Source organism: Microtus ochrogaster, chromosome 6 (assembly GCF_000317375.1).
Source record: "Microtus ochrogaster isolate Prairie Vole_2 chromosome 6, MicOch1.0, whole genome shotgun sequence".
Lineage (NCBI taxonomy): Eukaryota > Metazoa > Chordata > Mammalia > Rodentia > Cricetidae > Microtus > Microtus ochrogaster.
The window spans coordinates 22,236,445-22,245,232 of record NC_022013.1 but is presented as its reverse complement, the minus strand read 5'-3'; the positions used below and the strand labels follow the sequence as shown (position 1 = coordinate 22,245,232).

The 8,788-nt window shown below is 54.1% G+C and overlaps 1 protein-coding gene across 1 annotated transcript in view; it reads right to left on the bottom strand.

Moving 5' to 3' along the window:
- Slc26a9 (solute carrier family 26 member 9) overlaps positions 1-8,447 on the bottom strand; it is an 18,707-nt gene extending 10,260 nt beyond the window's left edge. The window contains exons 1-10 of the mRNA XM_026779875.1: positions 8,323-8,447; positions 5,982-6,121; positions 5,751-5,861; positions 4,919-5,094; positions 3,164-3,328; positions 2,373-2,525; positions 2,041-2,123; positions 1,231-1,378; positions 431-544; positions 186-263 (exon numbers count right to left, since the gene is read on the bottom strand). Of these exons, the coding sequence (XP_026635676.1) occupies positions 186-263; positions 431-544; positions 1,231-1,378; positions 2,041-2,123; positions 2,373-2,525; positions 3,164-3,328; positions 4,919-5,094; positions 5,751-5,861; positions 5,982-6,121; positions 8,323-8,447 (1,293 nt within the window). The remainder of the gene's footprint in view (positions 1-185; positions 264-430; positions 545-1,230; positions 1,379-2,040; positions 2,124-2,372; positions 2,526-3,163; positions 3,329-4,918; positions 5,095-5,750; positions 5,862-5,981; positions 6,122-8,322) is intronic.
- Between the last annotated feature and the right edge of the window lie 341 nt (positions 8,448-8,788).

Here is an 8,788-nt window from a genome sequence, read left to right as displayed (position 1 = left end):
GTGCTCCTCCCACTTCCCCATCCATCATGTGCTCCTCCCACTTCCCAACCCATCAAGTGCTCCTCCCACTTCCCAATCCATCATGTGCTCCTTCCATTTCCCAATCCATCATGTGCTCCTCCCACTTGTAGGGGTTATTCTTCCTGGAGGCTGTCATCATCCCCTGCTCTGGGTTGGGCTCTTACCTTGGGGAGAGGGTACAGATAGGACCCCAGGACCAGCATGGTGATCATCACCACCAGAGACACACACAAGCTTGCCACCTAGTCAGAGAAAGAGCTGGGAGTGAGTGGCTAAGGACGTCTCGTGACTCGACCGTTTCTCAGGGAGTGAAAACTAGCTGGGTAAGGATGGCACGCCTATGGCATCTGGAATTCTCTGGCATTGCTCCGTTTCCACTCCTACCCTGGTCCCCTGAGGCAAGGCTCACCTGGGATTTTCCTCCAGCCCCGTCCACAGCCAGGGTGACAGAGAGCGCACAGCAGATGACATGAATCTTGAAAAAGGAGCCGAAGAAGTTGCTACAGCCCAGGGCAATCATCTCCTGTGGAGAGAGGGCAGGGTTGGTGGGGAGTAGGGCTCTGATGTGGGCGGTCATCTGTGTGAGGGGGACTCTGAGGCCTGGTGTGGACCGTGATGCTACCTGATCACACACTACCACTCAAAAGGTCAGCCTCGGGGTTCAGCCAGTAACCACTACTGCATGGGTGTGAGGGCCTGGGTTCAGATCCCCAGCACCCCTGTAAAAAATGTGAACACATAATCGCAGCGCTGAGGAGCCAGAGGCAGGAGGATTCCTCAGAGCTTACTGTCTAGGCAACATAACCAGGCAATGAGCTGTAGTTCCAGTGAGAGACATCTGGCCTCCATATGTAGCACACACATACATGTATATGAACTTGCATATACATGTGCACACACACAAACATGTAAACCCCCCCCCCAAGACTCCTCACAGAAAGAAAGAAAAGAAAAAAGAAAGCTAAAACCATAGGTCTAGTCCACCAACCCTTAGGTCTAGCCTCTCCCAAACCTTACTGTCTCAACTCAGCACAGAGCCCCAAGACATCTTTATCGCCCCTATTTGAGGAGCTGGGTGTAACCCAGGGCCTCTTGTGTGCTAGGCAAGGACTCTACCACGGAGTCACATCACCAACCCCTCTAAGCTGTTGTTGGTAGGCTTCTGTGGGCCCAGTACCCCTGAGCCCTGCCAGGGGCAGTTGGAGATACCTGATTAGAATCCACGTCATAACCATGCTTGCTGGCGAGGGTCCGACCCATAGCCAGATTGATGACGTAGCCCACGATTGCCAGGGAGAAGGCTGTGCCCACCATGTCCTTCCACTGCGAAACCACTGGGACCACTGGAGTGGGAAACCTGCAGAGGACCCAAAGAGAGGCAGGGCCCAGGGGTGTGAGAGGAGGGGGGCTGAACCCCCACCATGTATGCCAGGGTCTTATTTGGATGGCTCGTGCCACGTGATCTCACACACTCTAATCCGAAGGCAGGTCCTATCTCTGAAAGGAGGAATTAACTTGTACAGGTCAACAAGTCAGTCAACTGCAGGGCTTCATTTGTTGGTGTCCAGATCCTGACTCTTTGTCCACTAGTTTTTAGACCCACAGACCTGCGGTGCTGTGAGGGCTTGTTCCCCCTCCCCTGTTTCAAGCCCATAGGGCAAGCCTTGTCCCAGCTGTCCTGGATCCAGTATGGTGCCTGACATAGAACAGATGCTTAAAGAATCTGATTGACCTTAGTGGCTCCCTTTCTGCGTGGGTAAAAGATTATGCACAAGAGCAAAGCTGAAAGCAGCTATGAGTGGGCCTGAGAAAGGTTTGACTGCGTTCAGTGCACGAAACTTAGGGGCCGGGAGGGTAGCGTTTGGGACTCCTTTTCCATGAAGTGGCCACCATGGGCTGGTTATGTGGCTTTTCTGAGTCAGTTTTCAATTTGGTTTCACTTGGGCCTCTCATCTCCATGAGGGCCACGGCTCTGGTGGAGAACGGGCCGGGGTTGGCCTCTGAGCGATCTGGACTCACCCATGTTGGATCTCTCCCACGATCTGCATGTGATATTTTTTTGGCATCTTGTAGCTCCCAGAGATAGCTGTTGCCACTACCACCTGCAAACCCCAAAGTGGAGAATGGATATGGACTCTTAGTTGGGGCTAAATCGGGGGTCTTTTCTAAATCCTTTCTCTGGGACTCCCAGATCCTACAGTCTTGCACCTTAAGGCAATATGTGCATGAGGCAGCCAGGACTTGCTGTCCTGCTGGCTGCCTGAGGAGTGGGTAGAGGGATGGACGGGGACTCCTCTACTCACCGCCCCCCATCCTTCAGAACCCCATCTCCAGGCAGGAAGGAGCCTCACCACGATCATCTCCGTCGGGATGGGGAAGTGGATCTTGTGCATGTACCGAGCGTTGAGTTCCTTCACCAGCACCAGGAAGACAGCACTGACCAGGGCGAAGATGAGCGACGCGATGTTGGTGTGGGGGAGGTTTTTGCAAATGTCAATGAAGGTCTAAGGGAGAGAGCATCACAGGCTCCCATCCTTTCTTCCCATACTGCCCTGCCCTTGGGTGCCCGGCCCAGGGGAGACATGCTGCTGGAGACACACAAAGGCAGAACACAGCCCTGGGTGTGGATACCATCCTCTCTCCAACTACCCTCTCCCAAAGCGGGGTGTCAGGAGTGAAGGCGAAGGAGTTACACTTTCTCATATTATTCTTGTGTGTGTGTGTGTGTGCATGTGTCAGTGTATGCCACATGTGTGTGGGTGCCTGTGGAGGCGAGAGAGAGGGTCAGATCCTCTAGAGCTACAGTGACAGGGGCTTGTGATCCACCTGATGTGGGGGCTGGGGACTTCAAGATGATATATTTTCTTTCCTTGTTGAGAGTTTAAACTCAAAAGAGAAGGGCTCCCGGATAAAGGAGTTCAGGCCTTTGAGGAATGGGGTCTCCTGTTCTGCTGGAATTGACCACAGAGAGCCCAAGTGAGTGCGTGAGGGTCTGTGTTAGACCTCTTTCCCAAAGGAGAACACATTGGGAAACCCTCTGCCCAATAGCCCAGCCAGCTATCAGAACAAATCAGTTCACCACCTCCTAAGGGTGGGAACAGTTCCTATCCTGCCCCTCCCCAAAGGGTGTTTCTGGACTCACAAAAACGATGGAGCCTGGGCCAGCATAGGAGGGGATGGTCAGACCAAAGATGTACTTGAGCACGGAGATCAGAATCTGCAGGCCAGCAGCTGTCATGAAGCCCCGGATGAAGGATTCAGAGAGGTAAATGGCAACAAAGCCAAACTGCATGAAGCCCAAGCCCATCTAGAAGGAAGAAGGTGAAGAGTCCGCAGTGGGTTGTCTGCTCCAGTTGCCAGGCACATAGCCTGACCGAGAGTCCGCGGTGGGTTGTCTGCTCCAACTGCCGGATACATAGCCTGACCAAGAGTCTGCAGTGGGTCCTCTGCTCCGACTGCCTGACACATAGCCTGGCCGAGAGTCCGCAGTGGGTCCTCTGCTCCAACTGCTGGACACATAGCCTGGCCGAGAGTCTGCAGTGGGGCGTCTGCTCCAACTGCGGGACCCCAAGACTGACCGAGAGTCCACAGTGGGTCGTCTGCACCGACTGCCAGACACACAGCCTGGCCGGAAGCCTCATGAAACTCCGTGACAGCAGGGACTCAGGGTGAAGAGATCCCTGCAACCTTTCCCCGACATTCTTTGTGACCTGGGCCCCTTCCACCAAACCTTGGTTCCCTCAGCACACAGCCTCTCTGCCACTTCACTATGCTGGCTTCAGTTCCTTTATCTTAATATAAACGTGGTCCTCCCCCGGTGCCACCTGTTGCCCGACTGAAATCCCGAGAGTCACACCGCCTTTCCTCCCACAGGCTGCTAACCACGAAGAGCTGGTAATGCTCTTGGCAAAATGTTTCTTCCTCCCAGCCGCATCTCCTTCGCCACGGCCACCGCTCTGTCCCTCCTGCCTGGGCCTCTGCACAATCCCTGCCTCGGTTCCACCTGCCAACCATCTTTCTGAGCAAATAGGACCCAAACTGCTGCCAAGAGAACAGAGTGCAGACTTTAGGATTGGGCTCCTGCCTACCTTCCTGGCTTCCTCTGACCCTCTGCCCTTGAGGCACACTAAAACCCTTCCTGGGCAGACTTCGCTTAGGCCTCTGTGCTCTCGGGTGCAGTTTCCGCTGCCCGCAGCAGTCGGTACGCGGGTTAACTCGGTCTCAGGGAGCTTCCATTTGACCTTGCCTTCTCAGGTCAAATGTCCCCTCCTCTCTGAGGACTTTCCTGGGTTCCTATAGTCACCCGTTCAGGGTTCTACTGTGCCTCTTATCTCACCGTGGCACACAAATTTATCTGTTGACAAGGCCACTTCCTCTGTCCTGCTTGGAGCCACTTGTGAATCGGGCCTCTTTCTTTCACTTATCTTTGTATCCTCGGGCCTAGCTTAATTCCTGGCAGAGCAAAGCAATCAGAAAACATTAGGTGAGTGATGACTGAATGATAGGTACTCTCTAAAGTGGCCGGTGCCCTTGCAATCTGCCGTGCTGTGGCTCTTTCATCAACACTGGAGGAAAGAAATCTTTGCATCCCTGGCTAGACGGTTGGTTTATGCAGTGTACCATGGCTAGGGCCAGAGCTGGGGCAGAGGAGGCTGGAGGGGCAGCAGGGATACTGGCAGAGATCAGGGTTTCTCCAAGGGGCATCTGAAAGTCTCTGGGAAGACTTTATGTTCAAGAGAGTTCCATTGGCGGCACTGCCACGCACAGGAAGTGGAGAGTCTAAACTATTTTAAAACCCTTCTGGTCCCTAGGATGGAAAGGGTAGCTTTGACCATACTGGGGGTTTGGAGGTAGCGCTAAGGTGGTCTGCCACCAAGGGTGGGAGATGACCCCTCACCTGGATGACGGCGGTCAGGCAGGCAAGTGTCGCCGACACATGCAACCTTTCCGCCTCCATGGCTGCTGTGTCCACGTAGCTCTCGTTGGTGGCATTGTTGAAGATCTGGAATTTTGACTCTGGGGCCAGCTGCAGACAGATGTTACCCACCAGGATGCTGATAACGGCAAAGGTACCTGCGGTGCCCCACCCATCCAGCAAGAGTCAGAAGTTTGCAGCGTGCCCTTGGAAATGACCAAGGGGTCCAGCCCTGGAACACGCACCAGCCCCGGAGGAATGGTTCCCTATGCTGGTCTCTGCCAACGACACATCATCAGCTGCCACACCTAAGCTGCCAAGGACACTTCCCCAGATCAGGTACATCCTTGTTAACATCATCTCCTTGGCTCCTTGGACATCAGCTCAGAAGTGCCAGCACAGCCTTGCCCAGAAACTGTGTCTAGGTTCTCTTCCTCCGCCTCACTGGTGCTAGGCAACTCCGAATCTCCCTGCAGTGGCCCGCTGAGAGCTGTCATGTCTCAATCTGTTTGGTCTGCATAACATATGGTATATTATGCTCTGTCACACTTTGTTCTCCTTCCCGGGAAAAAGATGCAATAAGCCGTGCTGACTGAGCTCACAGGGGTGGAAGGATTTCTCCAAGGTCATCAAGGACCTAGGACTGATGCAGAGACCACCCTTTCAGGTTGGATCAACATCAACTCCAGGAGAATAAAGGTGGAAACGGAACCTCCTTCACCATGCCCTGTGTCTTTGGAGTCTAAGTCATCATGTTTAGTGGGGGAGGGGTGGGGATGAGGGAGTAGGGGAAGGGTGAGGGAAGAGCCCTTACCTGGGACCATCTGGTGTATACCCCCTAGGAAGAAGTAGGTCAGGAGGGGAAAGAAGGAGGAGTAGAGACCATTGACTGCAGGAAGGTTCGCCAGCAATGCAAATGCCATGCCTGCAGGAGACAGAGGGAGTCTTCGCTCAGGAGAGCGTCTGGTTCACAGAGGTCATAGGGTAGAGATGGGGAAAGAACAGGAGGGGTTGGCCAGCTAGGCCTGGCTGGGGCTACTCTCACCTTGTGGCACCTGTATACAACCCCCACTGAGTCCACCCAGCATGTCTGGGATGATGTAGTCTTTGATCTTGTACTTGGGGAGCCAGGAGAGCACAGGCAGCAGCCCCAACACAATGGCTTTGAACTTGGTTGAGGAGCACCTGTGGAAGAGGACAGGTTGCAGGGAGACGCTGGCACTGCCATCCTTTGGCTCACTCAATCTCAGGGCACAGCCTGTGCCGCGGGATGTTGCAGAGGGAAAGCTGTACTTTAAACCGCAGAGCCCAGCAACACACCCTGGGAGGCGGCGCTGACCCTCCACTTGGGAATCCACAAGGCTGGGCTTCAAGCTGTTGATTTAATGGTAGCTCAGCCTTCTTAGGGTGTCAAGTCCCTTTCTTTTAGACCATCACAAAAAGGCAATCTCTGTTGTCCCTGTGAGGCACACTCTACCAACTTGCTGTCCCCGACATTCGGTGAGTCTAGTGTGGGTGTTCACCACAGGCAAAGCATCAGAGCGAAAAGGAAGATGGGAGAGCCATTCCTTGGCCAACAGCATGAGGAGTATTGATCGTTACTGTTTGTGGAACACCCCGAGATCCTTTCATGGAGACTCATGGGTAGCAGGAACAAGGGCTTACAAACCTGAGGGTGACAGCCAGTGGATTGATGACTTGGGGTGGGGGTTGAAGTCAAATGCCCTGGGTTCCTCTGGTGACTCACGGGCCTAGACTGATTAGGCTTCCTTTCTTGCCCCGCACCAATCTTTACTCTTTGCTGTTGCTCAACAATAGTTTCCCTGACACTGGGGCCCCTGGATGTCACCCAAGACTGAAACCAACACAGACAATGCTTTGTATCCTGGAAAGTCCAGGCAGATTTTTTCTTTTTTCTTTTGGTCCCGATTAAATACTCTGCAGAACGGCATCTCCTGTCAGTCCAGCCTCTTCTGGGACCTGGGGTGCTTCTTGCACCTGGGAAATGGTGAACGGCTTCATGCATACCTAAAAGCCTTGTGCTAGGAGGCAACAGCTCTGCAGGAGCTCTGACAGGTTTGCTTATGGCAGAGAAAACTGGACTCGCCGGTAGAGAGCTGGCGGGAGGGGGGGAGGAACACGGCTCACACACCCAGCCTTCTTGCACCTCTGCCATATGTCAGGCAAAGTAACCTGAAGTCTGAAAGAAGCGCTGGAAAGAGATGCCAGACAACTTATGTAGAAGCCTCAGAGTCCAGGACAGGATTGGAGGGAGGGATTAGCTCTGTAGACACTCATTCATTTATTCAACCAACGTTCTTTGGAGCACCGCATGTGTGCGAGGCACTGTTCAAGGCTCTTGTGCCAATGTCATGGGAACTGTGAATTTGCTCCTTCTCTGTACAGCTCTCATCAGCCCTAACCTCCAGGAAACATCAGATCCTCCATCCCGCCGGCACACAAACAACCTAAACGTAAACTCACTTGAACACAAAGACTGACTGCACCTGCCCGTCTGCCTGAGGCGCGCGGCAGCAAGGCCAGGGCCCAGACACTGGGCCCACAAGCCCTGAGTGTCGCTGAGCAGAGATGGAACCTCCCAGGAGAAGCAGGGTTGGTCTAGGGCTTTAGTAAAGACTCTAGTGGGTGATTCCCTGGCTTCAACCAGTTCCACCTGTGGCTCCGCTTTAGCTACTGCCAGTGACCTCAATCCAGGTAACTGAATCAGCTGTTTCCGCAGGAGCGCAAGGGAGGGTGAGGTCTGGCAGAAGTCTGGGAAGGGGGCGGGGAGCCTATGGCTTCAGGCTTCGGGGGTATAGGTGTGGGGCACTTTCCTTCGAGGCAAGATTGCACAGACCACTACCACAGTTCAGGGACCCGAGAGCGGGACCCCAAGGCTGGTAGGGATCTTAGTACAGCCTAGGAACTTAGAATTCCTCCTCTAGGAACCCTTTGAACCGGATGGAAGAAGGACTACCCATGAGGATGAGGCATGGGGAGACGGTGCCTTTTGATACCCAAGGATGGGGCATGGAGGAGGGGCTCAGGTGCTCCCCACCGCTCCATGGCGTAGCACATCCATCCAAAGGTCCTTGAAGACCCGAGAGATGACTAAGAGGACTGAGATTTCAGGAGATGCTACTAGGGGATGGAAACACCACCCTACAACCTTCTGAATGGCTGTGTGGTCCTCATTCCTCTTCTCCATCCTTCCCAAGGATCTCGGGGTATATGAGCTTGCAGGCTCTTGTATTCGGGTTTCAGAACCTGCCCTCCCCTAGGGCTTCCCTAACCCCTTGGGTACTGGTCCAGGAGCCCTGACTGGAGCAGGATGGATTTTGGCGAGGAACAGAGGAAAGAGGAGTCTGGGCTCTGGGCCACATTACCTGAAGGTGTTGCGAAGTTTCTCTCCCACCGGGTAGGTGCGGTCCTTTTTCTCAAACTCATCATCGAAGAGGGTGAGGGAGTACGCAGCTCTGTCTACCACGTAGCGGGGCCTGGGCTGGCTCATGTCTGGGGCATTGACAAGCTTTAGGAGAAGCAGAGTGTGGGCAAGTGAGGGGCATCCCTTCTCAGTGCCAGCTAGGCCCTTCTCTCTCTGGTCCTCTCTGCAGCAGAGATTTATCCCAGTCTTCCCGCCCCCATTCAGCAAGGTGCCTCCCTTCCTCAGTCAGGCCTTTCCACCAGACTCACTTCTTTTGGTGGCCTTCCTTCTCAGGCACTGATGATACACACACTCGCCCTGGCTGTTTTGCTTGGCATCCAGCACGTGGCTGGCACTCCACACCTGTGACATCACTGTCACTCCTGCTGAACACCAGGCAAAGAGGAGGTGGGAGCACAAGGACAAAA